Genomic DNA, 16965 nt, shown 5'->3' with positions numbered 1-16965 from the left:
CTCTGTATTAGGCGCCCTATAAGTTTTTAAACAAAAATATCCTGAAACATACAAAAAATATGTTAAGTTACTATTACCTGGGCAACACTAAGGCTATCCAACCAGAAAGAGGAAAGGTTTAAGTTTCATAATTCCGATCTAAAGATCCAAAGCTAAATTAACGATTAAGAACTTATTAGAAGCTTCCCCTTTAGAAAAGATCGAACGGATAAACCTATCAAATCAATACCTGATCCTTTTCGAGGCTTTGACACTTTACTACCAGTCTACCCGGCAAAATATGAGAAGCTACTATCAAACTAGACACCAAATGAGCTAGATTAACCCCTGAAGATGTCGTTATGTGGCTAAAGGTCGAAAGGTACATGGCTCTATCCACCAGATCTTGGGAGAAATGTTGAATTGTGTATCAATTGGGTATAGTAGCCTCCATTCTTACCCATCCCCCTGTTGGAATACTCAAACCTAGTCTACTCTGTCCGTTTGTACCTATGCAGGAAGTCAATTCTGAGTTGAGTGACTGCTAAATTCTGAGAGTGAGGCATAAGAAAGATATGTATGTGGCTTCAAATCCTGCCATCTTCTGGAATTCATATCATGGATACCAATGTACGAGAGGGAGATAGGTGGGTAGGTAGGTGGGTAGGTAGGTAATTAAGTATCTAGGTTGGAGTTGGATGTCAAGTCCATGACTCCACCAATCTACCTTCTAGGTACCTAGGTATTCACACAACTCTTATCAATCCTACATTCCTATATCCTCAAAAAAGTATCGAGAATATCGAGAACGTCCTTCCCTCCCCCCTCCCCCCCCATTTGCATTTGACTTCCTCTAAACTCTCTTTCCCTTCCCTCCCACTTGGCAGCAAAGGAAAATAATTCTCCGCAGCGCGATCGAATCTAGCATCACCGGTACTTTGGTATTTCATATGAACATATCAAACGAAAGGAACATAGGATTCTCACACCACCACCCAACACTCCTAAACTTTGGAGATGGAAACCCATATGAATCATTAAGATAGACCTGACTTATGTGATTCAACTCAAAATTACTTTTTACATCCGTTTCTTTGGGACCCCTTGAAATTACATTTAAATAAAAAAAAGAACTCTACAATTCATGCTAGGTACAACGAATCCACCGGTCCCTCTTCGATATTGTACACGAGCCTCTTCCTAGGTATGCATTGATGGATTGATTGCTCTTACACATATTGAGTTCACCTCCCAAAAAACACAAGGCGGCCGCATTTGGTTTCCACATACTCACTACCTTTAACTTCACCTACCTACTTAATATACCTTCTTGACATCTTTGATGGCACGGAATAAAGTACCTTCCTATTAAAACCACCTCAACCAAACCAGTCATTACTACCCACCTCACGTTACGAGAAACCTCCTTCCTCGATATACATTCTTCTCTTATTATATTAATGAAAAGATGTCGGACCACGAACATCAAAAACATATTTCTGATTCTGAAGAAGATTCCATAATGGAAGAGAAAGAAGAGAGAGAGGAGAAAGAGGAGAAAGAGGAGATAGTTGATCAGAGTTCTGATCATGAGAGTGTTCGTTTACATTCTTTACTTACCTCCAATCCCCTACTTGGCTCGTCCTCACTCAGGGTTGCACAACAGCTCTACCTGCTTTAGATTGCAACCATCCAATTTACTAACTCGAATCTTTATTGTAGGACACCTTCGAGGATGCCAATGATGTTGAAGATATTGCCGACACTCTTACCTCCCCAATTGAAAGGACCAGATCTTTAACGAAACGAAGATCATCATCTATTAAGAGCAATACACAAGATATCAGTGCCGACATCCCATCGGTCCCAACAGTACCACTTCCAGAAACGAATGGCGAAACGAATGACGAACAAATAGAATCCAATAATCCACTACCTAAATCTCCCCTTTTAACATCTCATCACATGTCCGCTACATCCCTCCATAATGTGAATCTCGAAGACGGTGATGATTTTGGATCGCCTCCACCGCCTCCTCCCGTTTCGAAAGGTAGCTAGGCCCCGCCGAATATTCAAATAATGCAGAAGAGCAATACTGATACACAAGATTTTAGTAGCACCAGATGAGACGAGACCTGATCAACCACCCGAATTACCCCCCAAGCCCAATACAATAACTCCAATGCAGGGCCTATCTGGAGCCCTTCCAGATGTGCCATTCTCACCGCCCCCTCCCCCTCCTCCTCCTCCCGCTCCTGCAAACCTCCCTGCGCCAACACCTGTCACCAGAAAATTAACTAGTCCATTCTCATGGCTGTCGAGAAATACCTCGGCTCCAAAAGAAAACGTCAAGTCACCGCCATTACCTCCATCTCAGGCAGCTGAGCGTAGACATACTGCTTCTTCGATCGCAACCATTAGCAGTAATCCCGAAATGATGCTAAATAAGTTGGAGGAGGGTAATGACACAGACGTCGCGAATGGAGTTAGACGACCCGGAAGGAATAGTTTACGGGACAGATTTAAGCTTGTGAGAATGCGAGAAGAGGCCGGCATCACAGAGTTGCCCGAAGAAAAGGATGAGGCAGGCAATACAGCGTTTGGGGGTCTCATCAGGCAGGGTACAAGTCTTGGTTTAGGATTTACCGCCTCAAACGACGACAAAGACCCTTCTCCCCTATCTCCCGGTCCGCCTATGAGTCCTAATCCAGTCAGTGTTAACCCCGCATTAGCCCCGGGTACGGCATCTGGAGTTTCTGCAGGCCCTTCTGCAATGGGTGGTCCAGAAGCACCGGTCGATTGGGATTTATGGCAAAATGTCGTCTGGGAAGGGCCGGCTGCAGTAGCAAGAACAAGTGCAGAAGAACTAAATCACGCTATTGCAACTGGTATACCGCATGCTATTAGAGGTGTGGTATGGCAAGTATTGGCGGAGAGTAAAAACGAAGAGCTCGAGGTTGTCTATCGGAATTTGGTCAATCGAGGTACAGACAAGGACAAGGACAGGATGAGTACATCTAGTGGGGCACAAAGCAATGGATCAATAAAAGAGACTGTGGTTTCATCAGCATCATCTATACATTCCGAGAAATCTACTCCCGCTACAACAGTCACCAATGGAATGAGATCTCCGTCTCCCCCTAGTGAGAAGGATGTAGCCGTATCTTTGGCTGAAAAGAAGAAGAAAGCCAAGGAGGATGCGGCGGCATTGACAAAACTCGAGAGAGCCATAAAGCGGGACTTGGGTGCTCGAACAAGTTATTCGAAATTCGCTGCAAGTGCTGGACTACAAGATGGATTATTCGGTCTATGCAAGGCATATGCTCTTTATGATGAAGGTGTTGGCTATGCACAAGGCATGAATTTCTTAATTATGCCTTTGCTTTTCAATGTAAGATACAAAACCCCTCGTTTCCAATATCCTCTAACATTCGATAGATGCCCGAAGAAGAAGCATTCTGTCTATTAGTACGACTTATGAATCAGTATCACCTTCGAGATCTTTTTATTCAGGATATGCCAGGTCTACATAAACATCTTTATCAGTTTGAGAGATTATTGGAAGACTTTGAACCAGCATTATATTGCCATCTCCATCGACGTCAAGTCACACCCCACCTATATGCCACACAATGGTTTTTAACTCTTTTCGCCTATCGATTTCCATTGCAACTCGTGCTTCGAATTTACGATCTCATTTTAAGCGAGGGTCTCGAGGCTATTCTCAAATTTGGAATTGTACTCATGCAAAAGAATGCAGCTCATCTACTCACCCTCAATGATATGGCTGCATTAACTACATTCCTCAAGGATCGACTTTTCGATGTTTACATTGATGCTTCTCCTTCAGCGGGATCAATTCTAGAATCTGGTTTCTTTGGAAATTCGGGAGCGAGTATCGATAAGGAAGTTTACCGAGCAGATCATATGATTCAAGATGCTTGTGCCGTCAAAATTACCCCTAAGATGCTTGAGACTTACGCACTAGAATGGGAGGAAAAGACCAAGATAGAAAGGGATCGTGAAGTAGAACTAGAACAACTAAAATCGACAAATATCTCTCTGACACACAAAGTTCGACGCTTAGAAGAAAGAGTCGAATCTCATGATACGGAGCACGCAGCTTTGGCGACTGAACTCGTTCGGACTAAAGTCGAAAATCAAGAGATTCATGAAGAAGCAGAAGCTCTTAAAGAACAAGTCAAAGAGTTAAAAAATGTAATTGATAAGCTACCGGAAGAAATCGAAGCGAAATTACAGAGTGAGATGGATAGATTGATGAAGAGAAATCAAGAAGTTCATGAAGAAAACCAAAAATTGGAGGATGAAATGAATGAAATGGAACAAAACTTGGTGGAAACAAAAATGAAATATGCCGAGGTATGTTATTGTCCCTTATGATAATTGTTGAAAGACGGAGTACTAACAAGGTAACAGATAAATGCGGCCCATGAAGCTCTAACTCGTAAATGGACGGATTTGAGGAAAGCTTTGGGTGATTAATATCGTTATTGAGAGATATCCTGAATTATTAAATACGACTTGTACAGTTTTTCTCAGTTGATACAGTTACCTTTGAAGTTGTTTTGAGGGGGGGACGGGGGGGGGGGGGGGGGGGGGGGTTAAATGCCTGTATTGGGGAAAGAAAGAACAATGCTCTCTCTTGTTTGGAAGCTTGCTGGATTTCTTGCTAGATGAAGGAGAGTGAATTGGGAATAAATCAGATTATACAGGTACTGCAACATTGGTACGCGAATGGTATAGGATTTGGCGTGGTTTGTAAAAGTACCGGAGAAATACTTTGGGTGCTTGCTTGCTTGCTTGCTTGTCTTTCTTTTTTTTTTCTTCTTTTTTTTAGCGAGAAGTTGGGAGAGAGAAATTAAGGACAGGTATGGATTGGGAAACGGGGAGAGGAAGTGAGGGGAGAGGATGGGAGGGGAAGAAGTAGAAATTAAGAATAAATGATCAATGATATCCCTATTTTTGTGTGTGTTTTTTCTATGCATTTTGATGACGGATTTGAGTTTGGTTTTGGATTTGATTATGAGTGTGTTTGCAGAAGTGAAATGTGAAGTGAAGTGTCGGGTTTCTTGACTGGATCAGACTGGATTGGTTGAGTGAACGAGCGAGCGAAGTTTTGGGTTGGTTTCTGAGCTGGGCTGGTCTGGGTTGGACTAGGCTTGGGATGATAGATGGGTATGGGTTGGTGGATGGATAGATGAATAAATGTATGGATGTAGGTCTTTGATTTCCTGCGAGGTGCTGGGACTTGAGGTGCTGCGGTGCTGGAAATTGAGCGTGTATGTGTATGTGTATGTGTATGGTCATATAAGGGGGGTGGGGATGATGGTGGATATAATATTTCTGTGTGATATTAGGAAGAGGGAAAGGGAAAGGGAAAGGAGGGGTTTTTGATATGGGTTTGTTGATCTAGTATGTGGAGGTTGTGGTTGAGGTTGAGGTTGAGGTTTGATGGAATGGGATGGGATGGGATGAGTGATAATAAATGGGAAATGGGAGTAAAATGGGGTGCAGTGCAGTGCAGTGTTGGGATTTTTGGGTTGTTTCATAGGTTTAGCGGGAGGAGGTACTTGGCTAGGTAGGTGTATTATTAGGTAGGTGTATTATTAGGTAGGTATTTAAGAGGTAATAAGGGTAGATAATAGGTGAGGAGTGGGGAGTGACGGAGTGATTGAGTGATTGAGTGTTGAGATTTTGACATTTTGAAAGGGAGGGAGGAGGGGATGTGAGATGAAACCAAAAGGGGCAAAAGAACGAGAGTGGGGAGATAGGTATAAAAGAGAAGAAGATAAGGAGGGGTATGAAAAGTGGAAAGGGGGGAGTAATACGAAAAAGAGAAAGATGGGAGAGTAAGTGAAATGAAAGGGGGTTGGAAGAGGCGCGGAAAAGAAGAAGAGGAAGGGAAGGAGAAGAGTAGCAGAAGTAAAGCGGGAGAGAAGTATATTCAGGTAGAGCAAAATAGAGCAGAAGTTTGGTGTAGTATGCATGGTTTGGTAGGTTTCGATATCATGGTAAGTCTTCCAATATGAGATGTGCGGGTAGTAAGTAGTGAGTAGGGGGTAATAAGCCATTATCTGCTCAGAGATATAGAGAAAGAGATAGAGATGCCTCTACTCTAGATAGAGCTAGATGTGTATGTATATATATGTTTTGGAAATATAGGAAAGATCTATGTAACTCAGTTCAGTCAATGTACGATATACTCATGTGTTTGAGTTTGCAATCTACAATTGGAACAAAAAATCAACTCTCCGCAATTCAAATTTCCAATAGTTAATCACTCCAAATCTTTAATCCAGTATCTATCTTCGCTTCTCTTCTCTTCTCTTCTCCTCTCTTCTCTTCTCTTCTCTTCTCTCGACTCTTGAATCCATCCGTCTCTATTTTTCTATTTCCACTATTCGTTCCTCCTTACTTCTCCTTTCCCTTTCCTTTCGACCATATATGTACAATCATTTCTACTTATGTGTTTACATACATGAGGTTTGAATGGGATATGAATGGAATTTAGATAACAAATCAATAAACAAGAGAAGAAAAGAAACGCAACCCCTTCATCATTAGCACGAGGAAACGGGATTTGCAAATCAAAATTCGATTATCACACATCAGTAACCCATAATCTATAAACCGAAATCGATACTCAAACCGAAACTAAAATCAAAGTACACTACAACACCATTACTCGTTTTGAGAAACATAGATATCATATAGACTTTGAATGTTAATCAAGAAAGGTTTTTATCACACACGATCTAAAGAGATTTTGGCAATTTGTGTTCTATTGATTTGTTAACTAATTTTATTCGACGAGATAGGTATACACAGATGTACCTTATATATATATGTATGTATGAATGTATATATGTATGAATGTATATATGTATGAATGTATGAATGTATTATTACTTGTAGAGTTATTAACACAGCATTAACTACCTAGGTAAGTGAGTATAGATGAACGGATAGATATATAGACTGAATCGATTGAGAATTTTCTATTACTATTGTAGATTTATATGTAGATTTATATGTAGATGAATATAAAAGAGCACCCTGAGATTGATATCATGATCAAGGTCAATTCCTATATATAAATCATCTCAAAGTTCCCACTAATCAATCCCATTCCGTGATAAATCATATCCAACGCGTAGAAGAAACTCTTCTCACCGGATTCCGAACAACACCAGTAATGATATCTTCCATCTTCCATCTATTATCTTCTATGCATCCATTCGAAGAACATCATCTCCAGTCACAAGACGGTACACCCAAAGATTTCTTCCTCAATAAACTAAAAGCCACGATGAAATTAATTCAATTCTTCATTAAGTAGCTACCATAATACAATAATCAACCATTGATCAGATGTACCAGATATTTCTAGCTGTATAGATAACAAAAGCATAGGGTATAATCATCCTCTTCTTTCTTTCTCTATTTCTCCTCATAATTCTAAACAATCATTCAAACAAACCCCCATTCTCTCCTAACACCTTCCCATTCCCCGGCCCCTACAATCTCTACTTCTTTCCCTCTTCCTGCCCCTTTCTCTTCTAAATCCTTCCACCTTAAATCCACCTTCGCAGCCACATTTCTCTCCCCATCTCTCTTCAACCCCTTCCTCCCGGTCCCCACCCCTCTTCCTGCATTTCCCTCCCTCTCCCCCAACACTCTCCCCTTCTTCACAACCTCCTCCTTCCAAGCCCTCCAATCCTCATACTCTTCTCTCTGTCTAGCAACCCAGTATCCTGGTGTACTTTTTGCCGGTCTCCACTTACCCCTATCCGCTTTTATGGCACCTAAATCATAAATTCTCGAATTTTCTCCCGTAGCCAACGTCAAGAGTTCGCTTAAAACATCTTGACCTTCTGCTATGACCAATGCCTTTCTCTGTTCCTCAACCGATTTGGATTTAATCAACGGTTCATCCAACCAAGACATATTTTCGCGTTCCGAAAGTTTAACCCGACGATTATCTTCCCGGAGATAACGAACTGCAGCTTGCAAACTAGCAATTTCAGTCTTGAGCGCATCCATTTCCCTGGCAGTAGCAACAGCACGTTCCTGGCCTGCTTTAGAACCAGATACAACTTCACCCAATGCTTTGCTTTCATCCGCAATCTTCTTCCACTTCTCGCGATCAGCTTCCATAGTTGATAACTCTTTGTTTTGAAGTTCGATTGCTTCAGCAAGTTCTGCTTCACGGTTCTTGGCAACTTCGATTTTACGCTCGAGTTCATTGATACGTTCGTTCTTCTTGGTAGCATCTCTCATGCGACTTTCTAAAAGTTCTATTTTGACGGAAGATTCTTCGAGAGTTTGATCACGTAAAGCGATAAGACGGAGACGTTCATGGTTGTCTTCTTTGAGACGACGGAGTTCTTCTTGGGTGTCAACGGTTACGGTCTTAGACGATTTCAATTCTTGAGATCGGAGAATCCAAGGAGCTGTCGCAAGCTCAAATTCTAGAGTTCTGTCGAGATCGGATGTCAAGGTTGAGAGACCGACTAGTTGATTGTTGAGAAGTTTGAGCTTATTCGAGTAGGTAGAAAATAAGTCAGATTCATCAGTTGAAAGAATGTTTGAAGTGGTCTGGTAGATGGTACTTTGTACTTCTACATATGTGTATGGCTCGGCTCTACCTTCTTCGTGTAATACCGTGAACAGGTCATTTCCTACATGTCGTGTGTATTCTGTAAGTTGTTGAGTTGCCAATTCGCATTGCTCAAACGATTCAATAGTGTCAGGCATAAGTGATAATGATCGAGCTTTCATGTCTTCAATTTCTCTGACTGCTTTTCCAACAATGACCTTTGCACTGCGCGTCTGGGTAATGACTGCCTCGGTCTTTTTGGAGAAATGTTCAAAGAACTCATCATCTTCCTCTTGACTGGGTATGATGGCTTGGACCATTGCTCTCGTAGATAAAATTGCTGCAGCAGCATTTTCCAGCTGGCTCTGCATGACAAGAGTACGCATATGAACCTCATCAGCATAATTAGCAAGACTATCCCCAAGATGAACCTCTGCAAGATGAGACATGAGAGCAATAGTACGTTGCAATTCATTAGCACATTGCTTTTCCTTTAATTCGTCTCTTCTTAAGCCATCTATCCATCCATTGAGTGCTCTCTCAACAGGTTCAAGTTCAAATAGTGCGCCCTCGTATTTACCAAATTCCTCTATTGAGCAGTGACTGATGGCATTGACGAAACGGTTACACATGGCACCAACCCATACGAGTTTGTCAAGAACATCACAACCAGCAAAGATGTCGTCCTCATGACCAGTAGGTGGCTGTCCGTTTACCCTCTCCTTAACAAATCCGTGTAAAAGATTTGCTTTGAAAGCAACGCGTCGGAACCTTAGCAATGCCAAAACCGAATCCCTCTCTGAATTGAATTGATCTGGTAAGAACAATTGAACAATCGACAAATGCTCTGATGCCTCCTGAGCATCCAAGCGACGTAATTCCAAGTCGATTGTCTTGACTTGTGTTTTGGCAGCAGAAACTTGGAGCTTCATATTCAAGTCTTGCATTGCACGTGTTCGGCTGTTCAATTGTTCCGATTCTGTTTCTGTGACAGCATGTGAAGCTCTTATATCTTCCAAGTCGCTTTGTAGACTAGTCACTAGCTCACGGAATCTTGATAAAGTATATTCCATATCATCCAAGGTCTCATCTTGTTGGGCTGCTCGTCTTGCTTGCTCATTAATAATGCTTTCCTTGAAGTCGATTTCTTCTTGCATCTCCTTCTCGGTTTCGACGTGATTAATTTCGAGTTCGTCGTTAAGTTCTTTCAAGCTTTCGAGGTCCTCAATTGTGACTTTTAGTTCCTCGATTTGCTCACTCATACTCATGTTTCGATCGGTAAGTTCCTCAATCATGTCTTCGGCACCTAGAGCATTATCGAGTTGTTGGCGGAGATCTTCAATAATTGCTTCTGACTGAGCAAGTTTTCCCTTCACCACATCATAATGTTCCTTAACACTACCGAGCTCTCGAACATCTTCTTGTAGACTCTTGATTTCGTCTTTGAGCTCGGCCTCAGCTTGTTGTGTCAAGTCTCGAAGCCTTAGAAGGGCTTCCGTTAATCGTTCATTCTTTCTCTCCAGTTGTAGATAACTTTGACTAGTCTTCTCTTCTGCACTCATTTCTCCTCCCAATTCTGTGTTCTCTTCTCGCAATACCTCGACCTCCAACTCCAACTCTTCGGTCTTTTGTTTTAAGGCGTCCAATTCAGTTCTGAGCACTTCGGCTGTTTCTTCTGCCATTTCCCTATCTAGGGTTGCCATTTCAAGTATCGATTCATGTTCGGCTTGCATACCTTCCACTTCCTCAAATCTAGCAGCAAACTCCTTCAATTGTTTTCTCAAGTCCGTTATTTCTTGTTGCTGAGGTTGATATTTCGTCTGTAACTTCTGAATGATCGCCTCGAATTTCTCCTTTTCGGCTTGGACATTTTCCAAACCTTTCAGCTTCTCCCTATCCTCCATTCGCTTCTTCTCCATCACCCTTAGCTTTGTTTTCAGGTCTTCAATCTCTCTGCTAGCCGCTGTGCTCGTTGGAACACGCTGTCCAGCTGGTGATCCAGCTGGCGAAGCTTCTCGCCCAGTCCTAGTAAATACGGGACTTGAAGCTTGCGGCGACAACTGATCCGTATCACTCCTCAGTGAGGGTGAAAGCAGTCTATCTTCATCAACCGTATCATGAGTACCATCACTAACTTGACTAGACCCTGATGGTGCGCGGTCCGGAGCAGGTCGAAGTGTGCGTTTAGGGGCCAAAGAGGTGGGGCGAGAAGCAGTTGTCCTTGTTGCAGGTGCCCCAACCCTATTTGCCACACCACTACCTCCAGCTAATGGTTTTCCTCGGCCCCCAGGTGGAGGTGGCGGGCCCATTGATGTTCGACTTACAGATGATGGCCGAGGTCTTGTAACGCCGGCAGAGGGTGCACGAGAATTCGCAGGTGTTCCAGTTCGGGAAGTTGAGGCAACTGAAGTACCTGCGGAGTATAGTTGCTTTGTAGGGGATTTTGTGGGAGACTAGATGTAGGATTAGAATATGTATAGCATCAATATGAAAGTATACATACACGAAGGCCTGAAGGGCCAGATGGATGTCTTCCCATGGGACTAGGACTAGGGGCATTCATGCTTTTCCTCTTTATGCCATTATCTGGCACAGAGTTTGTTCTTCGTGCCGCCGGGGCAGCAACGCTGCTTGGTCGACCAGGTTTCTTTGCAGGCGCAGGTGCTTTGGGAGGTGGTGCAGGTCGATCGATGATAGCAATAGTAGAAGGGCGAACGAACATTCCTTTGCCCATCTCGCACTGAAAGTATCGCCTTCCCAAGACACTGCCATCATTTTTGCCTCCTCCATCTTCTAATTCAACTCCGACCCAGTCCCCTGAAGCAAATATTGGATCCGTCCCCATCCATAGAATAGTTGCTATGGCACCATTTCCAAGCTCCACCGTTTGGCCAATTTCGAATTCGGCCATGATGTGCGAATCATCTGAGAAGTATTTAAACTGTAGTTGGATAGTATGCGCCCAGAGAAGCTGTGGGATTTATCGTTGCTAAGTAAATAATAAAATTATTGACAAATAATTGTCGTTGTCGCGTTCGCGTTGAAACAGGTTGTGGTTACGTAATCATGAAGTTGTCCGTGCTGGTAGTATGTTGGTGTGACACTTTTAATTACTTGGAGTTACAGAATTCATGATATATTTAACTCAATATAGTATTCACTTTAATGAATGTCTTCTCTAAGTGATACTAACTGTAGGCAGACTTCTTTTATCCTTTTTTTTTTCAAAGAAGAAAATCTGTTTTCGAATTTTGAGACTTCCTTTTTTCATTCAGAGTGATCACATCCTATGTGCATCGCCTTTCACCCCCTTAATCAAGCCCCCCGAATACAACTGTTTACAAGAACACATGTGGTTTGTTTGCATTATGGACATGGAATTAATAAAAATCCTTGTAAATCAAAGACTATGGTATTATTTCATAAAACTCTGTCTCGTATAAAATTGTAAAAGAAAATAATCACATTCTATCCCCCGCACTTACACCTTTTACCACACTACTCCAACTGTAAAAGCATGATAGCAGCACCCACCACCGCGGCCACCGCACCTCCCAAACTATCTCCTCCAATCCTCTTTTCGCTTCCTGATGTGCCTGTAGCGGCACTGGGAGCTGTGGTTGTCGCCGAAATACCACTGGTGAATGGCGCGATTGCTGCACTAGTTGCACCTGAAAAGGCAACAGGCTGCTCAGTCGCAGTAGGGTTTGTAACAGCAGTTGTGTTAGAGGGATTGAGAACGTTGTCAATAATGTGCATGACTCCGTTAGAAACAATAATGTCGGCGCCAATGACTTCGGCGCTGTTGGCGAAAATTTTGGAGTCTTCTGAGGTGACGGTGAGGGATTCACCCATGAGCGATGGGAAAGATTCATTGGCTAACCCAGTGGAGAGAAGAGTAGAGTAGCCGACCTATGAATCGGTTAGTCAAGAAACAAGGAAATGCGAGAGCAAGAGGGGAACATACAGTGCCGTTGAGAACGTGATATTCGAGGATTTGACTGAGTTGCATTGTAGGTAGAGCAGCAGCTGTGTTCCCAATTCTCTCAAAAGCTTCATTAGAAGGAGCGAAGATAGTGACATCCTTGAGGGATTCGACTGGTGCTATGAGGGAAGTAGTTTTAAGGGCACCCGCAAGAGACAACAGGTTTGAGTCAATAGCTGACATGGATGCCGAAATAGGGATAGTAAGGACTGTATCGACAATGTGCATCACGCCTCCATTGAACATAATATCCTAATTTATGTTAGAATTGTTTTTGCAACAAGTCAAATGGACGAAAGATTTGGGTAATTGCTTACAGTCTGTGTTGTAGTACTTTTCTCCTTTAATCCAGTGGTAACAACAGCATTTGAACCAACCAGAGCAACCTGTACTACTTGTCCACCTGTGACTTGTGTGTAGCTTTCATTGTTCAGAAGCGTTGGAATGAACTTTGCGTCCTTTGAGAACATGCTAGCAGGAAATGTACCATTCAGGACATGATATTGAAGAACGGCAGCAACAACATCGCTTTGGCCAGCTGCAGCCTTATTTGCAGGCGTGGCAAGGAATTTCGTGAACGCCGCGTTATTTGGTGCCAGGACTGTGATTCCCGATGAACTATTGGAGGAGAGCGCGCTCACGAGTGCGGGCTGTTGTCCGAGAAGCACTGCGAATGTCAATATAGCAATTTTAGAGGAATACTATATGACTTACTGGAAAGAGTTGACAGAGTTTCGTTATTAGCTGCGATCGCTTGGGATAACGTCATCCCAGAAGTGCTAGCAGCAGCTACTGAGGCAGTATTGTTTGTCGCTGGGGCATCAGTGATCGATGCAGTAACGCTTGAGGCGAGGAGTGCCAGCGAGAAGAGTGATGGTGTATACATTATTCTGAAAGAGATTGGTAATAGAATCAACTATTACTCGACTATATTCTGCTCTGCAAATATTAAAAAGGAATAAGGATGGCTGGATAATTATCAAAATCACCGAGCAAAGAAACAACAAGAGGGAAGGAGAGGAGAGATATAAAAGATAGTAGAGGGAGATTTCCCATGAGGGCGAAGCGAAATTGGAAACGATCCGCAGAGGAAGAGTGCACCTTCAAGCATATCTTCCCGACTAAAAGTCTTGATCTATAATTCTTGGATCCCACAAAATCATTTGAGCATAGAGAAAGCAGCACAGACTTACGCTCTCAACGAATTGAGTGTGACAACTAATTGCGATAACAGGGTTAAATGTTTGAAGTACACTTGCAAAACCCTAGTACCTCCAAATAGGGGTGGCAACTGTTGGTAACAATTTCTAATTGAGAAACACGCACTAGAAAGCTTGAATTATAATACAAGGTTAAGAAATAAGTTTAATTGATAGCTGGTGTAACATGTGAAACGAGCTGTGGTCAGATCTCGAGTGCGGGGTATGATTGGTCGCATGATATGTCAAAGCCCCTCAAACACGAAGAGAAACCATTGAAACGAACAGCATTTGACTCTGGTCAAGGATGCTCTTCGATGCTTGTATACTGCTTGAAGAAGAGTCACCAAGAGGGATCTGAGGAGCAGATTACATGGAAAGGATTATATAAGAACTGCCACCAGTTTATGTAGAATTTGTTGAAAGGGGGAAGATTGAGTTAAGTTCATCCTAGCCGGCTTCCAGAGATGCATTTGCTGCGAGCTCATTTTGGAGACCTGTGAAATGGTCGAGAAACAAAGTTGAGATCAAGATGCGTTTATGATATTGGGCTGAGCACTTGTCTCGTGACGAAAGCCTGAGGCACACCAAGAACATCGAGTCTTGAAATCCGCATGTGTGCGAATTGGTTGGGTCAACTGAATATGGCCAGCTGTAGGGAGCAAGCAACCTAAAAATAAGACTGAAAATCAAGAAGGGACTTGGTGGGATGATTAATAACATTATTGGTATTTGCCTGGCAAGCAAAACAGTATCATGTGCTCTATAGTGTACTTCTGGAATTAATCTTCAGTCCATTCCAAACCAAACTGAAGACGATGTTGGGGATTCGCATGAGCCCTAAAGTTTCCTCCCTTAGCAGATACAGCCATACCATCAAATTCCCATCGTCCTGGGAGACCCTTCATCAAAATCTCAAGACAATTAACCAGTAAGTTCCTTGACGAAGGCTCCTGGGGTAGGAAAGAGAACATTTCTCTTTTTCTTGTACTTATCGCCGAAATCGACACGGTATTGCTTCTCCTTCTTGACGGCCCATTGCTGCATTTGTGCTGTACCAACGATAGCGAAAATGACCGTACTCAAACTCTTAGTCACCAAGATCATACCAATCCACGCGAGCGTCTCGAAAAAATAATTAGGGCATGTTACCATGGAAAATCCGTAACCCTGGGGAATACCACGTTCAGTTCCTCCCGGCGAGCGAAGGTTGGAGAGAGTAAGATGAGTTTTGAGATTGGAAAGCTCGCCAAAAAGGTATAGAGCCACTCCAGCTATATTCAGATAGTCGATTTTCGGAGATGATAGGGCCGTGTAGGATGAGGGGGCATATATAAAGTAGGCGATGTAGAGACCGCTAAGAAGCCAGTAGTGAGCACAGTTTTTGAAGATGTTTCTAGCTGGCATTGTAGACAAGGAGAAACGGTGGACGAAAACGGTTTCATATTCGCGTTTAAGGAAATGAAGAACTATGAGTGACATAGAGAGCAGCTGAGAATTCGAGAGGGGGGCAATGGAGGTGGTAGGATGAGAGTAAATATAAGGGCGGAGGAGGGGGAATCCAAGGTGGATTAAGATAGGACCGAGGTATTCGATTATATAGACGGTACGCCAGCCTAATTGAGGACCTATAATAGATTGTATTGTAAGTTTGAATGTTTTTGAATTGAGTGATGAGTTGCAAGTACATACCTAGGTCCTTGATCAAGATTTCCTTTCCAGTGATCACTTCTTTATGTTGAGAAATGAATGCTTTCCTATCTTTCAAGATCTTCTTCTGTTCTGGATCGAAAATACCAAATCTATTGGGGTCCCAGCCGCCGGCTTGCTTAGCCAATGTATCTTTAACATCTTGAACCGTGGTCTTCTCGTCGATATCAATCGAGGTGGGGAGACGTTTGATGGGATTTTTGGGAGCTTTGAAGGTTAGCTTTGAGAATGTTCAATGGCAACAGATTGAGCAACTTACAGCGATTTATGACCTTTAATGTGACTGCCATCTTGGAAGGATTGACAATGTATGATCCGAAGGGATTGATTAAAATTGTTGAAGATTTAAGAAGACAGCGCGGGGCTGGGGGAATTAATAAGTGAACGAGGTGAACTTGCTTGCTGGCTGTCGATCTTTAAAATTATTTGACTTTTGACTTTTGACTATTGACCAGGCCATTTGGGCCAGGCACGGAACATCCGCCACCAATTCACCGATCATGATGATGATCACCATAGGGAAATCCAACGCACCCTGCCAACTGTACGGTCTACGCCCAATCAAAACGATACTTTGGCAGTACTCGGTACTATTCTGTTCGAGATACTCTGAAGTCTAATTAAACTCATCAAAGCCAAATTATAGACCAGCTGCCTAGTTCCTCTCTATAAATCTATCTAGAAAGGATCTAGAAAGGTATAGATATCAAAATCCAGCTGTATGAAAGCGGTGAATGTAGATCACTCATCACATGATATGATAGACTCAAGGTTTAGTTTAGTATGTTTCATTTCACCATCTCTCTCTCTCTTCCTCTCCTCCTTTTTGTTGATTCTCGCTCTGTTCTTATTGTAAACATGACCCTCCCACTTCAAATGGATGCGATATCATACCGAGTGGTTCAATTGGTTGTCAATCGTGAGATCTATCAAATACAACTTTACCTTGCATTGCAGCCCTCCACAATCCTTGCTCTGCAAGCCATCTTCTCCTCACTGGCCTGCGAGAAGACAGATTTGGGTGATTTGAGCTCCAACAGCCCCTGAAAAGAGGAGATTGGGGGGTTGAGATGTGCAGTAGCCAATGCTTTTTTACCCACGAAGTACTCAAGTGGGACTTCTTCACGTCCCTAGAGCTTCATTTTCAGCAGCATCAAAGATACACCAACACACATATCCTGCAAAGTAAAGCAAATAGTGCATTTGTTGTAGAGTCTTATGCCGTTGGCTGAATCCTCTCACTTCCCCAGATATCGGCTTTGCGGGGTCAGGTACAATGTTGTGCTCTCAATAAACCAATCAAATCTTAGAGTAGCTTTGAAACATTTAATTTTGTCTACCTTGTGTCATTGATTTTCGTGTATGAGTCAAGCAAAACACAAACCTGAGGGATCTTTCGATTCTGAAATTCGAATCGAGCTGTCGGAGTATGTTATAAAGCTTTTTGTTTGACCACCGAATCTCGATTTAGA

At 42.7% G+C, this 16965-nt stretch overlaps 4 protein-coding genes across 4 annotated transcripts; 1 reads left to right on the top strand and 3 right to left on the bottom strand.

Moving 5' to 3' along the window:
* Positions 1-815: 815 nt before the first annotated feature.
* EAF01_005888 (uncharacterized protein) lies at positions 816-4560 on the top strand. Its single transcript, XM_038914142.1, has 5 exons — positions 816-1576; positions 1702-2029; positions 2094-3370; positions 3418-4359; positions 4417-4560. Exons 1-5 carry the CDS (start codon positions 1448-1450, stop codon positions 4480-4482), a joined length of 2742 nt encoding a protein of 913 aa, XP_038770591.1. The 5' UTR covers positions 816-1447; the 3' UTR covers positions 4483-4560.
* Positions 4561-7470: 2910 nt separating this feature from the next.
* Positions 7471-11510, bottom strand: EAF01_005887 (uncharacterized protein; the record flags this gene model as incomplete). The annotated part of the gene is made up of 2 exons (XM_038914141.1): positions 7471-11052; positions 11103-11510. 2 exons carry the CDS (start codon positions 11508-11510, stop codon positions 7471-7473), a joined length of 3990 nt encoding a protein of 1329 aa, XP_038770590.1.
* A 587-nt stretch (positions 11511-12097) lies between these two features.
* Positions 12098-13470, bottom strand: EAF01_005886 (uncharacterized protein; the record flags this gene model as incomplete). The annotated part of the gene is made up of 4 exons (XM_038914140.1): positions 12098-12511; positions 12567-12836; positions 12902-13251; positions 13299-13470. 4 exons carry the CDS (start codon positions 13468-13470, stop codon positions 12098-12100), a joined length of 1206 nt encoding a protein of 401 aa, XP_038770589.1.
* Positions 13471-14707: 1237 nt separating this feature from the next.
* Positions 14708-15783, bottom strand: EAF01_005885 (uncharacterized protein; the record flags this gene model as incomplete). Its single annotated transcript, XM_038914139.1, has 3 exons — positions 14708-15411; positions 15476-15700; positions 15753-15783. 3 exons carry the CDS (start codon positions 15781-15783, stop codon positions 14708-14710), a joined length of 960 nt encoding a protein of 319 aa, XP_038770588.1.
* Between the last annotated feature and the right edge of the window lie 1182 nt (positions 15784-16965).

Source organism: Botrytis porri (genome assembly GCF_014898465.1).
Source record: "Botrytis porri strain MUCL 3234 chromosome Unknown BPOR_007, whole genome shotgun sequence".
Classification (NCBI taxonomy): Eukaryota; Fungi; Ascomycota; class Leotiomycetes; order Helotiales; family Sclerotiniaceae; genus Botrytis; species Botrytis porri.
This window is presented reverse-complemented; position numbering and strand designations above follow the sequence as displayed.